At 61.8% G+C, this 15,401-nt stretch overlaps 1 protein-coding gene across 2 annotated transcripts; it reads right to left on the minus strand.

The window, feature by feature from the left end:
• Positions 1-104: 104 nt before the first annotated feature.
• EPN1 (epsin 1) lies at positions 105-15,377 on the minus strand. Of its 2 annotated transcripts, XM_040465456.1 has the most exons (11): positions 15,139-15,376; positions 11,960-12,285; positions 6,933-7,182; positions 5,847-5,971; positions 5,202-5,276; positions 4,666-4,749; positions 3,013-3,304; positions 2,306-2,416; positions 2,065-2,148; positions 840-1,097; positions 105-736 (listed from the first exon to the last, which is right to left on the minus strand). In XM_040465456.1, the coding sequence occupies exons 2-11, from the start codon at positions 12,185-12,187 to the stop codon at positions 528-530; spliced, it is 1,716 nt and encodes a 571-aa protein (XP_040321390.1). In that variant the 5' UTR covers positions 12,188-12,285; positions 15,139-15,376; the 3' UTR covers positions 105-527. The 2 variants fall into 2 exon arrangements, with proteins under 2 accessions (XP_040321390.1, XP_040321391.1); XM_040465457.1 differs by lacking the exon at positions 5,202-5,276 and having other exon boundaries at positions 15,139-15,377.
• Between the last annotated feature and the right edge of the window lie 24 nt (positions 15,378-15,401).

The following is a 15,401-nucleotide window of genomic DNA, read 5'->3' on the forward strand; positions in this document are numbered from 1 at the left end:
ACTTCTGAGACGCACCGGCTCTCAGCTGGCCCAAGGGGCAACAAAGAGGCCCGGGGCCCTGGGTCCCTCGGGGGAGGACGTTGTGTGAACCACGGATGGGAACCTGGGGGAGTGACACCCATGAGAATTGCCATTTATTCCCGAAGTTGCCAAAATTATCACCAAGGATTCACCACGGGGTGCGCATAGGGACGAGGAGGCTCAAACACTGATTGAGGGGCCAGTCAGGAGTTGGGAGGGAGAGGAATGGGTGGGGGACCCCCAGCTGTCCCTCCCCTTTCTAATGCCACAGGAAAGGGGTCCTCCTCCGGCCAGCACCCCTCCCCATCCCCCATGTCACGTCCAGTTTCTCTCCGGGGAGGTGGGGTGGGGGACATGGAAGAGGGTGTAGTGTGAGTGGGCCCCAGGAGGGGAGGGTGCTGGGGTGGGGGCAGGGGTCCCCCGCTTCACATGCACTCACAACACTGGTCTCCCAGGGAGCAGAAATGGGGGAAGCCCGGCCAGGCCAAATCCCCCTCCCTCCTGGATTATAGGAGGAAGGGGTTAGTGTTGGGGGCTGGGGGGCCTGGGGGCATCATGGGGGGCAGGCCAGGGCCCCCACCAAGGGGAGAGATGTATGTCGGTGGTGCTCCGGGGACCGGGGGCACAGGGCTGAGCCGGAGCTGGTTCAGGGTGAGCGTCGCAGGGGGCGCGGGCTGGAAGGGGTTGGTGATGGAGGGGCCGGTGGTCGGGGCTCCTACAGGGAGAGAAGAGAAGAGGAGACAGCAGAGCAGAGTCAGGGGCCTGCCCGGGGAGGAGGAGGTCAACGGGTGGGATCCGTCCGGGGGGCTGGCACTCACCGCTTGGCAGGAAGGGGTTGGAGGCCTTGGCTCCTGGCGGCGTGGGGCCCGGCCGGCTCACCAGTGAGTCGAGGTCCACGAGGGCTGCATTAGGCCCCAGGAATGACTCTGGTGTCTTCCGCGTGGGCGGCGGCGGGGTGGGGGCAACCGCCGGCGGGGGGCTCCCCACAGCCTCGGCCAGAGAGCCTCCGACCCCACTCATGTCGAACGCCCCGGGACTGCGTGCGGGTACCTCTCCAGCGAGCAGCTCCAGCTCCCCTACAAGGAGCCAGAGAGGGGTCAGGGGAGGGCAGGCAGCGGGGGCCTCAAACTGGGAGGCCCAGCCTAGCGCCAAGCCAGGGGGACGCACTCAGGGAACTCCGGCAGACAGTCTCCAGGGCAGAAAACTACCAAGGGACGTTCACGCAGTCCCACAAAACCCCACTGGCTCCAGCGTCCGTCCCCAACAGAACCATCACGGCGGAGAAGCACAATGGCCCCGCAGACGGCAGAGCATCTGTGAGCCTGACTGTCTGCTTGTTTCTGAGATCTGAGAATCCCCCCTGCCGCTGGGAAATGCACGAAACCGGCAGGGAGAGAGGAAAACGGACCTGGGAAGGTAGCAAACCACGGACGGACGGGGGACTGGACAATAACCTCAGGGGGCCCAAGGGGCGGGAGGGATCCCTGGTGCCCGGCCTGCCCAGTCAGTCCCAAGAATTCCTGCTTCTGCTTCCCGGGTCCGCTTCAGGCCACTGGCACAGGGAGACGCATCGGCGCCTCCTGGGGACAGGCTCGTGCCCTCCCGACACCTCGCACAGACGGCATGTTCTCCAGACACAAGCCAGTCCAGTCCGTGCCGGGAAGGGAGGGACACAAGAGCCAGGACGCCCAAACGCAAGGTGCCCCGAAGACGGGACGCCAGGTGGGGAAGGCGCTGGGCGCTGAGGCACCGGCGGGCAGGCCGGGGGGGTGGGCCCCCGCAGTCACCACACTGCTGGTGATGCAGGACACAGCCGGCCGGGCCCCCAGAAACACCAGAGGAACATTCCGGGGACACAGAAGTCAGAGTTCGGAATCTAGGGAAGCTGCAAAAACACAGTCCCTTATGCTACTTCTGCAGCTCTTCTGAGTATGAAATTATTCAAAACCAAGGTCAAACTTTCTTTTGAAGATGTTCAGGATCAGTTATAACCACAATGAAAGGGTCTGGGTGCCGGCCCACACAGCCCAGAGGGTGGCTCACCCGTGCTGCTCCCGGAGGTTGGCAGGGCCGAACGCAGGCGGTCAAAGTCCGAGAACTCGTCTGGCTCCGCGTCAAACCCGACGGCTGTGGGGGTCCAGGATGCCCACTCAGCTCCCCATGGGGACCCACCTCCCACTCCCCAGCCCCCGGCACTCCAGAGACCAGACACCCCCCCAAGCTCCCCCACACACCCGCCACACCCTTGGGCCCCGTCAGCCTGACCCCAGCACCCACCCAGTACCTGTGGTGCCATTGGTGCTGGGCTTGGCAGGTGACCCTCCCCAGGGGTCCGAGAAGGCCGGGGCTGGAGCCCAGGGATCAGAGGCTGGGGGTCCACCTACCGGAGCCCCACCTGAGTGAGGAAGGAGGCATGTACGCGGCTGCTGGGTGGAGGGTTTACCTCTGAGAACCTGTGCCCACTCCCTCCAGCCTCACTCCTAGGCCCGTACCTCCCCAAAGCCTCGCCCTGCCCTGCCGTGTCCTGGGACGCAGCTGGGCACCCCAGCGTGGGCCCACCCCCAGCCTTTCCCGCCTCGTCCCCACGAATGAGCCATGGCTACACACACTGCGCGGCCTCTGCCCACACGTCCCTCCTCGGCCGTGAGGCCTCTGGGAAGCCCCCAAAGAGCACCCCAGCTGGGTAAGGCGGTATGGCTCACCCAGACCTGCCCAAATCCCATGGCTCCCTTGAGACCCCCCCAAGGCGTCCAGCCCCGTCCCAGCCCTCCTGCACCCAGCCTCACCAGCCACCCGCCCTGGTTCCACTGCAGCAACCTCTCTACCTCGCGCCCCTTGGCACCCCGCCACGGTCCTGCAGGCTCCCTCACGCCCACTCCTCTGGGCTGTTCTATCTGACCCCCACAGCCACCCACTGTACTGCATCTATCCCAATCCCTAAGGCATGCCCGGGATCACACACTGGATGTGGGGCAGGCAGCCAGCACTCACCATCAGAGCTCCCCCACGGGTCAGGTGTGGGCCCCTCTCCAGCTGCAGGGGCCTGGGTCCCACCCCAAGGGTCAACCGGGGGCCCTGCAGGGGCAGCAGGCCTCCAAGGGTCCCCAGAGGCTGGTGTAGGGGCCGGACCACCCCAGGGATCAGCAGCTGGAGGGACGGGGGCCCCTCCCCAAGGGTCCGAGGTGGGGGCAGTCATGGGTGCCGCCTGGGGGCCTCCCCAGGGGTCCGTGGCTGGTGGTGGAGCCGGGGCCGTGAAGACGTCAGCAAGATCCATGAGGGAGGACTGCAGGGTACAGAGGAAAGAAAGTACATGAGGCCCGAGCAGGCTGGGCCAGGGGACCCCAGGGGTCCGGGAGGAGGGCCCTGGGGCGGGGGGCGGGGGGGGGGGGAACGGCTGCAGAGCAAGAGAGAAGCAAGAGCCAGGTGCTGTGGTCATGAGACCAAAGAAGGCAGTCTCCCCATCTCCCACCCACTACACCCCTGCTGTCCGCCACCCCCCACACTCAGCCCTCCCCAGTTCCCGCCACAACAAGGAAAGCGACCAGAGCCCAGAGGAGCCCACCCCAGCCCTGCCCATGGGAGGCCCACTGAGTGTTAGGTGATTATGGGTCACCCTGAACAGTCCTGGCCTCAAGCCCAGCACACGTCCCACGTCACCTGGAGCATGCTCCAGGCTTCCACGGCTGTGTGTGTGTGTGTGTGTGTGTGTGTGTGTGTGTGTGTGTGAGTGTGCGCACGCGCTCACAGGCGCTCACCCATAGCCCTGGAAGCCTGGAGCACCTGTGAGCATGCACATGCGTGCGCGCGCACACACACACACGCGCGTGCGCGCACTCTCACACAATGACCCTGTGTCCCAAGAGCACACGCCTCTCTGGACAAGGAGGTGCCCCACCTCCCACGGGACAGCGGGCGCAGGCCTGGCGCCCCCGTCCTCCAGGCTCTCGAGAGGTGGGGCATCAGGGAGACCCTCCGGCTGAGGCTAGCCCAAGCAGGCTCCTCTATCCAGTGCCCTGTTGTGGCTGCGGGGCCAGCCCTGGCCACCTGGCCACCCGCCCTCCGCCTGCCCATCAGGAAGGCGGCTACCCTCCCAGGCCACCATCCTTGAGGCCGGTCCCACAGTGAAGACGCTCGGGACAGCAACCCGAGTGAGGCCACGGAACAAGGCCGGCTTGGATGCCCGGCCACGCGAGGGACCCTGGCCTCAATGTGCACGGCCACGCCTCATTCACCCGTGAGGCCAAGAGAGGCGGGATGAAGAGCACAAGTTGAACTGCCAGCAAACATCACGTCTGCACTGGGGGACTGGGGCCCCCGGAGGCCAGGGACCAGCCCTGTGTCGCTCGCCCGCTGACCCTCGGTGTCCCGGGCGCAGGCGGATGCTCAGGAGGTGCCTGGGCACACGTGAGCCACCCCCTTCCTGCCCGATCAGACCGGTGCTCTCACTGTATCTCGCTCTGGTCTCGCTCAGCTACAGGCGCCGACCGCCACTCGAAACATCTCCGTGGTGGGGTCACACTCGAGCGCCCTCCAGCCCCCACACGTCTCCACGAGAAAAAGGTTCCCTGCAGCCACAGCCACAGCCGCCTAGGGCCCCGCCCAAGGCCCCGGGCGCCTGAGGGCAGGACGGCCTCCCGTGCTCACCTCCTCCTGGCCACCAGTCTCCCTCCTGCTCTCCTCTATGGCCATCTGAAGCCTCAGGTCGTCGCCACGGCGGATCCGCTCTTCCTGTTTGGGTCACGGAGGCAGGCGACAAGGGAGGGTCAGAATACGAGCGGCACGGCTGCTCCCCACCCCCGACCCGACAAAGGTGACTGAAAATTAAAATGGGATGTGGACGATGTGGGAGGGGAGGATGGGGAGGCGCGTGCGGTCTGGGCTGGGGACACGGGCCTGGCCGGGCACTGCTCTGACAGGCTCGGGAAGCGGGGGCCAGGCGTCTGACTGTGCAGTGTCTGCTGCGCTGGGTGGAGGTGACCAAGGCCTGGGCTGTGGCAGAGGGGACGGAGTGGCCACAAGGCATCTGCTTCCCATGCTGCGACTGCACCGTCGGAGGACCCTCCTGACACGTGTGTACGGCAGGGGCAGGGCTGCTGTGGGGCGGGCAAGGGGGTGCAAGGAGTCGGGGACCTGAGGAGGGTCTGAGGGGAGCCCTAGGGAGGGGAGGGGGCTCTTCTGACCTTGTCGTGTTCCTCACGGCTCAAACTAAGGGCCAGCTGGAGCTGGACGTCGTCCTCAGGGCCGCAGGATGGGGGCTGGGGGAGAGAGAGCGTGAGGGGTCCAGGGCAGGACACGAGGTGGGGGTGGGAGAGATAAAGAAGGAGGGAAAGAGACTGAGAAAAGCAGGGAAGGAGAGAGAAAAGGAGGCGAGGCGGGGGGGAGAGAGAGAGAGAGAGAGGAAGAAAGAGACGGAAAGAGTGTGAGGGGTCCGGGGCAAGACACGAGGTGGGGGGCGGGTGAAAGGAGGAGGGAAGGGGAGAGAGAGAAGGAGAAAAGGAAAGGAACAGAAACAGAGCCAGGACGGACAGAACCAAAGGCACAGACACGGTCACCCAAACCGGTGAGGGACGGGCAGAGACCGAGCAGAAAGACCAGCAGGGAAGGAGCCACTCAGGACAAACACCCGAGTAAAGGGGACGAAAGCGGTCAGGACGAGGACACAGGAAGACCAGGTGGGAGGGCCAGCAGAGAGAGGGCTGGGGGTGGGGAGAGAGAGGGCACAGGCCCTCAGGAGGTGGGGGGGGCGGGGGCTGAGGCATGAGATGGGATGAGAATGGAAGTCAAACCCCCAGAGTCAAACTGGTGCGCCCGGCCGGGCCCAGTACCTGGTCGGCCTCCTCCTTGCTCATGGCCAAGGCCAGCTGGAGCTGGAGCTCCTCCTCCCCGCTGCTCTGTGGCCACGCCTGCTCTGCCTCAGGTGGGGGGCCCGAGCCCACGGCTGCTGAGGACGCTGCGGTGGGGAGGGGCAGTGAGACCCGGCTGGACAAAGAGAAGGGACCACACAGCCCAGGCGGGGGGGGGGGGGGGCGGCTGCCATTCCGGGCGCCCCCCGCCCCCTGGGCGCCGGGTTGGCCCCCCCCCCCCCCCCCCCGCCCCGGGGAGACCGGGGAATAGGGGCCGGGGGGGGGGGGGTGTGTGTGTCAAGGAAGGACAGCCCCGTGGGCCCAAGAACAAAAGCCAGCAGCAGAGGGAGGACGTGCAGGAGCCTCAGAGCCTCAGAGCCCACGACCTTGGTTCCCGAGCTGCATGCCCGGGGTCTGCTCAGAGCCCCAGGGCACACCGGTCTCCAGGCCCACATGCTCCCACGGGTCCAGGGCTGCGTGGCTGGGACCAGCTGGGTGTCGGGGGAAGAAGAGAACCTGCACCCTCGGCCCCCACCCCCACCGTGGGTGTGGCGGAGACAAGACGTGACCCGGAAGGGGGTGACTACCCGGAAGGAGGCACGGACAGGGTGCAGGGCCTAATGCTGAGCCAGGGGAAGCGCCCACCTGCCTGCTGCTCGCAGCTGGCCCCTCACTGTCGGCAGGCCCCCCAGAGTGCCTGCCGTCCCTGACCTCAGACCTCCGGCAACCCCCTCCAGGTCACTCCTCTCCGTCTTCGGCACTGCCCGCTCTCAGGCAGGGGCACACCTGGGCCCTCAGGCGGCCCTCGGTTAGTATTTGCAGGTGAACAGGGTACCTCTCAGCTCTAGGGTCCCACAGCGAGAGGGAAGGGACACAGGAGTGCAGAGGAGGCTCACGGCCCGTCACCCCTCAGATGAGGACACAGAAAGGATGGCACAGGGCGGGGAGAGCCCAGCGGCTGGGCACAGGGTGCCTGGCAACGACAGGAAGCTTCAAGACGGAGGGGGGTGGGCCTGGAGGGAGCAGTGAGGGCGCAGAGGCGCGGGGGGCTCCCGAGGCAGGCCTCACCCGTGGCGGTCTGCGCCAGCTTCTCCTTGGTCTTGAGCGCGTGGGCGCGCTCCTCCCGCAGCCGGTCCTCGTCACGGAGCAGGGCCACCAGCTGCTTGGCCTTCTCACGCACGTTCACGCCCTGGTCCTTGCCGTCACGGTCCACGTACTGGAAGTCCTTGAGCGTCTGCACCGCGTACATGTTCTCCTTGCACTGCTGGGACACGCGCTCCGAGCCAGTCTTGATGAGGTACTCCATCAGCGTCATGGCCTTCAGGGCGGGGGGCACACCGGTCACGCACACGGCGGCCAGGATCCCAGTCCCGGCGCCAACCCTCACGTCAGCCGCACACGGACAGACACGCGCAGCCCAGCAGGTGACTACGTGGCCGCGAGAGAGGACGCAGCGCGGCCACGTGCAGCCACTTGGAGGGACCCCACAGACACCAATGAGCATGCGAGGCGGGCGTCCCCGACAGGCACATCCACGGAGGATGTGGTTCACGGGAGATTCGGGGCTGCCGGGGCTGGGAGGCTCTCGGTGGACACGGGATCTGTGTGCAGGTGACGAAGATACTCCGCACCCAGGCAGTGGTGGTGGTCGCCCAACCCCAGGCCAGTGCTCTGTGCCACTGAACCGCACACTTTACAAGGGTGAACCGTACGGCACGGGATCTGTGTGCAGGTCAGTAAAAATCCAGAAACGGGGAAAAGGCAGGTATGGTCGCTGCAGCCCCTCCCAGGCTTCCCCAAGCCAAGCAGACCCCACTCTATTTCTCTGAAACCACAAAAATACGCCTGTTCAGTCACGTTCGACAGCACCCAGTGCTCGGACGGCCAGACTGGTTTCTCTCCCGTCCTGTCCATCTGGAACGTGTGTCATTACCGCCCGTGTAGAGCTTCGCGCCTCTGCAGACAAGGAAGCAACTTGCTCCTCGAGGTGGGAGGGAGGGAAGGAGGGAGGGAGGGAGGGAGGGAGGGAGGCAGGCACCGGGCCCGAGGGGCCTGCTGAGGCAGGGCTCTCTGCAGGGCACTCGTGCACTGGGACAGCAGGAACAAAGGGACAGGGAGGAGGAAACACCCTGTGGCAGCTTCTGCATTTAAGAGGTAAGAACAAATCCTCTTTCCAACAAGTTAAAACAAAACGGGGGAAGAGACTCCGGTCGTCAGACAACAGGGCACCTTATGGTTTGCAGGGGACTCCGGGGGCTTCCCGGAGCCCCTGAAGGTCACCCAGACCACTGCAAAGCAACAGAGAGAGGACCTTCTGCTTCGGCTGAGCTGTCTGAAGAGCTACGCGATTTGCCAGGGAACCCCTGCTGTGGGGGCCTGCCGTCTCCCCAACCTTCCTGGGGAGCCAAACCTGAATCTCACAGGCTTCCTGAAGGTGTGTGAACGGCATTTACGCCAGTAATCAGAGGTTAGTCTTTAACCGGCCCTCGAGGTGTTTACGCACCACAGTAGGAGGGACAGGGTGGAAAGCAGGTTCCCAAGGTCCTGGGCCAGCCGTGCTCTGGAATTCAGCTTCCCGGGGTTCAGACCAGAAAAGCCACACGACACATAAAACAGGATCTTCCAGCAGAAGGTCCCACCAACAGTCAAGCTACCCGAGACCCACGGATGGCAGACAGACCACCTTCCCTCAGCCTGGGATGGGACTTGCACCCAACAACTCACAAAAACTCGTTTTCAAAGCTCTGGAGCTGCAGTTGAATGGCCTGTGAACCCAGAAAGAATCCAAACACCCCACGGGTAACACGCATACGTGTGAAGCACAGCGGGCCCGTGGTGCGGGAGCAGCACACGCACAGCAACGTAACGTAAACACGTAAGCGGATGCCGCACACGCCAACCTCCCAGATGCGGCCGTGAGCAACATACGCAGGTGCAAAGAACCAGGAGCATGGGTCCGTGGAAAGTTCTAGAACAAACGTGGCAGACAGAAGGCAGGACAGGATGCTGCTGGGGGAGGCGGGGACATCCTCTCTCTCTCTCCATCGGGATGGTGGCTACACAGGTGAGCGTACACGTGAGCACTAACCAGGCTGCACGCTCGTGACACGTGTCACAACAGAAAACGTGAACCTATTCTTAAAAGTAAGCAACTGGACAGCCCAATAGTCCCTGCTAATTTTTGAAACAGCTTGCTCCCGGATCCCCCAGGACACCAGAACACGCATCAAGGAGCCACACGGGGCACCTGGGCACTCAGTTGGTTGAGCGTCTGACTCTTGGCTTCACCTCAGATCATCACCTCGCGGTTTGTGGGTTCGAGCCCCGTGTCGGGCTCTGCGCTGACAGCATGGAGCCTGCTTAGGATTCTATTTCCCCCCCTTTCTCTGCTCCTCCTCCTCCCCTGCCTGGTCACATACGCATGCATTCTTGGGCTCTCTCTCTCTCTCTCTCAAAATAAATAAACTTAAATAAAAAAATCAATGTTTACAAAAGTAAAAAAAACAAAAAAACAGGAATCCACAAACAACTTCTCAAAGGGCCAGGTGCTAGATAACCCAGCTTTTCAGGCCACGTGGCCCCCATGCTATAGGGGAAGCAGCCGCAGATGAGCGGGCCTGGCCATGATGGACAGAGCTTCACCCACCAACACAGGTGGCTGCCCAGATTCAACCTCTGGCCCACAGTTTGTTGACCTCTTGTTTTAAAAGATAAAAACTGGGGCGCCTGGGTGGCGCAGTCGGTTAAGCGTCCGACTTCAGCCAGGTCACGATCTCACGGTCCGTGGGTTCGAGCCCCGCATCGGGCTCTGGGCTGATGGCTCAGAGCCTGGAGCCTGTTTCCGATTCTGTGTCTCCCTCTCTTTCTGCCCCTCCCCCGTTCATGCTCTGTCTCTCTCCGTCCCAAAAATAAATAAAAAACGTTGAAAAAAAATTTTTTTTTAAATAAAAAAAAAAAGATAAAAACTGAGAGGCACCTGGGTAGCTCAGTCGGTTAAACGTCCAACTTCAGCTTAGGTCACAATCTTGCAGTTTGTGGGTTCGAGCCCCACGTTGGGCTCTGTGCTGACAGCTCAGAGCCCAAAGGCTGCTTCAGATTCTGTGTCTCCCTCCCTCTCTGCCCCTCCCGTGCTCGCGCTCTCATAAACATTAAAAGATAAGTAAACATTTAGGGGCGCCTGGGTGGCGCAGTCGGTTAAGCGTCCGACTTCAGCTCAGGTCACGATCTCGCGGTCCGGGAGTTCGAGCCCCGCGTCGGGCTCTGGGCTGATGGCTCAGAGCCTGGAGCCTGTTTCCGATTCTGTGTCTCCCTCTCTCTCTGCCCCTCGCCCGTTCATGCTCTGTCTCTCTCTGTCCCAAAAATAAATAAACGTTGAAAAAAAATATTAAAAAAAAAAAAAAAAAAAGATAAGTAAACATTTAAAAGATAAAAATTGAGACCCTGCATTCCTCAGAGCAGGGAGGTGACACAACCCAGTCAAGAGAAGGGGTTCCAAGGCTCCCCTCCCACCCCTTGCCCCCGGGTGGCCCCGAGCCTCTTTGTGCCTCAGTTTCCTCACCTAAAAAGTGGGGACAGGAAAAGTACTTCATGGTTCTCTGCCTACAGCAGCGTTTCTCCGGCTGCACTTGGTCCATGAGCCCCAGTGAGCTTCCCTTGCAGTTTCAAGAGGCCCTCCAAATCCCATCCCCTCCCTTCACCTCCACACGAGGGCTCACCCAGACCCCCCACGCCTTCCCCAATTCTCAGCTAGACAAATGCCACCCAGTCCTTCACAACAAACCACCAAATATCGGACCCAACATCGGGTCCGTGGGATTGAGGCCCCAGTCCGGGTTTGTCAGGGTGGGTGTGAGAAAGAACACAGCATTTCCAGGTCAAGGAAACGAGGGAGCACCGTGCCCTGGGGCACAGCGCAGGTCAGAGCCGGAGTCCATGAGACCGGGGACCTCGGCCGCCTCATCCACCACCACAGACACAGCAGGCCCTTGGCCAACGGTCCCCAAACAAACGTCGACAAGAGGACTTGCCTGAACCTCCCTCTCCGGCTCCCACCCCAGCAGCCGGACCCTCACACGCAAGAACGTCCACAGGCCGCCCCGAGCCCCACTGCTGGGAGTGGGGGCCGGCCACCCGCACCAGCCTGTGCCCACCGCCGCTTCTTGGCCCAAGGGGAAGATGCCAGGCCCCAGACCAGTAAGCTGAAAAACCGCTCACGGGCACTCCCCAAAGACACGTTCCCTTTGACCAAAGCCTCCAATCTGTCTGTTCGCTGGGTGAAGACGCACACATCCGCCACCAGGAACCAGTCAACAGACCACTTCTGTGGTGGGCACTGTGTCCACATTTCTCAACGTGACACTTGCGTGTGTCCTTCCGCCCAAAAGTTCCAGTTCTAGAAAATGGTGAACATACAAGGGGATTCGCGGCAGTCTTGTTCACAAAAGCAAAACGTCACAGATCACTTAACGATCCGTCACCAGGTAGCACTTGTTGGAAAAGTAAAAAAAGGAAGAAAATAAAGTAACGAATCTTTTATATCCTAAAGAAGAACGACCTCTGAGATGTGGCTTCACCTTCCTTTTTAAAACTGGGGTACGATTTACACTTGCTACAACCCACCATCCTCCACTGCAGTTCTGAGCCCTGATAATTGCACACGGCCACGTATCCAGTGCTGCAGTGGTACTGCGGCTCCACGGCCCCCCAAACTCCCTGGTGCCAGGGGACATGTGCACACAGATTGTTCCGGAGGAAAAACAGAAGCGGGGGACACCAGCTGCCTCTGAGAGGGACCTGGGCTCTGGGCACACAGAGGGACGCACACCGTGCACCTGCTTAGGCCTTCTGTGAGGATGAATCTCGCAACTGTGCCACGTTTTCAAGAAGTTTAAACCCTATGACTCAAAACTCCTAAGACCCTTACCCGTTTGCTGCCTTCGTTAGGTGAAAAGGAAGGCGGGAGGGAGAGAGGTTCACATAAACACCCAGAACTCCAAGTCCTCAGGCACACCCCCACCGGAGCCCCGCGCACGCCCACCCGCCCGCCCTCGAGCACGCGTGCATGTGAGGGCCGGGCTGCAGGCCCGGGCACTGACCTTGTAGACATGCCGCCAGTTCTTGCCATGGTCATTGAGCCGCTTCCAGATCATGCTCATGATCTCGGAGAAGGCGACAACGTTGTAGGTGAGGTCAGCGATCTCAGACATGAGGGAGCTGGATGGGCCCCAGGGGTCGTTGCTCGTGGCTTCTCGGACCTTGATCTCGGCCTCTGAGTAGTTGTGGACTATGTTCTTCATCTGGCGCCGCAGCGACGAGGTCGACATGGCGGCGGGTGATGGTGAGGGTGGTGGGCCCCCCGGGATGTGGCGAGACAGGGGCGACTGGAGGAAAAGACAGCAGCAGGGGCTGGGGGTCACCGCATCTGAGGAAGAAAGGCCCTTCAGAAACACAACTGGGACCTGGGGCTGTCCAGCCTGCGGCTCCGCCCTCGTGGCCCCCCACCCCCACCCCCTCCCCGGAGTCAAGGATGAGGTCCTAACCATAGCCTAGAAGGCTCTGGCCCTCGTTAACCCCCGTCTTAGGCACCCGGTCCGTCTTTCAGTTCCTCAAACAGGCCCAGCTCCTTCCTGCTTGGGGGCCCTGCTCAGTGAGGCAGGGTGTGCAGTGATGGATCACAGACGGGACACCGCAGCCCGGTACTTCCGAGCCCGCTGCCCTGGGTGGGCCAGGAACTTCCACACCTGTTTTCTCCCCTGTAGAGTGGGGTTTTGTTCCCCAACCCAGGGGGCTAAGAACCCGGCGCGTGGGCAGTGCACTATAAACGTGGGTGGTGTCACGAGATGGTCATCCTGCTCTTCCTCAGCACCCAGGTCACTCCTCGTCACCCCAGGGCTCTGCTTAAGCTTCCCAGATGTTACACACCCAAATGCCACAGTCATGGTTCCCTAGGGGCCCCATCAGTATTTTATACCCGTGGGTCTGATTCTGTGGCTGAGGCCCACCCAATAGCCCCATGGGGACAGAGACCACGTCTCTGGGGACAGCCGTCCCGGAAGAGCCATTCAATAAACAGCTAGGAAGAAGGGAAGGAGGGAGGGCTGGAGTGGAAGGGGCAGAATCTGTGGCAGAAACAAGGACACACAGGGAGACCACTAAAGGGAATGGAGCAAGAGGCAGGGAACGCCAGGGGGACAGGCATACCAAGGGTGGGGGGGGGGGCGGGAGGCTCGGGGAGGAGAGATAAGGATGAGCCCGGCTGCCCACTGGGTCTGAGCCGCATGCCAGGTGCTCGCTGACCAGGAGATACCCATTATCTCAACACCACCAGCGGGGCTTTCGAAGGCCAAACAATTCAGCCCAGGTCACACACTAAGCGCAGCAGCACAGACTCAACCTCTGGCTGCTTGGACACCAAAACCTACACTTTTAAACTAACCTGTGTTGAGAGCAAGAGGACGGGAAGGAATAGAAGGGCGGGAACCAGGTGGAAGGTGACCATCACAGCAAGCGGTGGCACGAGCCTTACCCCGTGCTAGGCATTCTTCTCCATGCTTTACACACAGTGACTCAATTAATCCTCCCAACTCCGTGATTCACAGCACCTCATGGGGGGAGGAAACTGAGGCACAGGAAGAGAGACTCCCCTGCCCTGGGACACAGGCCTCACCCTGGCTGCAGAGCAGACTGAGCACCTCGGTCCACATCCACTCCAATAAGCCCTCCCACAACCTACCTACGTCCTGGGACGGCCGGCTGGCCCCAGCTTTGAATTCCAGCTGGAGAGCCCAGGCACAGGGAGGCAGATGTGAGGCGGTCAGGGGGCCCAGGAGGCCAGCTGGATGCACCAGAACAAAGAGCTGATGTGACCAGCACAGAAGAGACAGAGGGAAGGGAACAAGACCAACAAGAAGAGAAAGAGGCACAGAGAAACCCAAGCAGAGACAGTACTCAGACCGAATCACAACCAGAGACAGTGAGGCGAGACAATGAAGAGAAAGGATCAAGGCCCTAGAAGGAAAAGAGACAGCGACCCAGCACTACAAACGCATCAGAGAAAGAAAAACCAACGCGTGAAACAAAGAACAAGTAACTTGGGCCCAAATCCTGGCCATTAGCTACCAGCAGAACAACCTCCTTGAGACTCAGTTTGCTCAACTCTGAAAAGAAGGAAAGAATTCCTACCCGGCAGGCTTGCTGATCAAATAAGATGGGTACATAAAGTGCTTGGCGCCCTGCCCACAGATAGTAGGGGCTCAGTAACGCTGCCTGCTATTATCGGAGAAAAAGAACATTTCCAAAGGGCCGGTAAAGGAAAACGCACTACTTTAACGCCGGGTAATTACACAAAGCTGTGTTAGAAAAAATAGTCCACGAAAGTGCACGCATGCTGCTCAGAATGAGAGCAAGTTTTTCAACACAAACGGACTCACAAAGAGAAGTATTAGATCGAGTAGAGAACGAACGATATGGCAAAACCCTCAAGGGGTACTCAAATGACTGATGTCAAACATGTGCTGCGCGGAGCTGAAAACCTGTAAGAGCGGAATGCAGGGGTCCCAGCAGTTGACTGCGGGGCGAGCTGCTTCACCGCTACCGCCTCCAGGAACACGCACAGCGACGCCGGGATGCAGGAACTGTGAACGACCCTAACTTTAAACACTAGGAAGCGAAGGTTTGGAAATGAAAGAAGTCACCTGATAACCAGTACAGGCTGGCCAAGGAGTGGGCCTCGATTCTACAGCCCGGCTCTCGACCTCCCACCCCTCTGGAGACTCCAGGACCTGGGGGAGGGGGCAGATTCCAGACCAAGCAGCAGACGTGCAGAGGGACCTCGGGGTTGGGGATGTGCGCGAGGACGGTGAACGGGAAAACGGAGGGGAGGAAGATGCACAGAGACGGGGATTAGGGTCACCGGGAAATCCAGACACGGAGGCCCAGAGGAAGAGAGGAGGCAGAGTGGAGAGGGAGAGGGAAAGAGAGAGAGAGAGAGAGAGAGGGAGAAAGAGACAGCGGCACGACCACCAATCCTGAACACCACACACCGACACTGACAGGGGTCGACACACGGGGACCGGCGCCCAGTGGAAGCGCCACAGCGGACGCGGGCAGCGCCGAGGCCCGGGCGGAGGCCGGCGGGATACGGACCAACACAGACACCGCGGGGTGGAAAGGCGCGGGCGCCGACACACAAAGGCCGCGGTGATGAGCGAGCCAGGGGCCGCACGCGACGGACGCCCGAGCGCCCCCGTACCGCCGTACCCCGGCCCGCGCTCACCTCGGCCTCTCACGCCGGGCTCCGGGGGGTCATGGCGGGCAGCCCCCTGCCCCGCTTGGCCTCGGTGTCGCGGGGCGCGCGCCTGGCCGCGGGCGGCGGACACGGAGGCGCACTCGGGCGCACGCGCGAACGCACGGAGGGCCGCACGCCGACGGCCCCGCCGCCCCGGCGCCCGGGAGGGGCGCAGAGAGCCGGGCGGGGGAGGGGAGCCGCCGAGCGGACGGGAAGCAACCGAAGGAGGCGACGGACCGGAAGCGGAAGTG

Source organism: Herpailurus yagouaroundi, unplaced genomic scaffold (assembly GCF_014898765.1).
Source record: "Herpailurus yagouaroundi ecotype Mexico unplaced genomic scaffold, PumYag 557, whole genome shotgun sequence".
In the NCBI taxonomy this organism is placed as follows: Eukaryota; Metazoa; Chordata; class Mammalia; order Carnivora; family Felidae; genus Herpailurus; species Herpailurus yagouaroundi.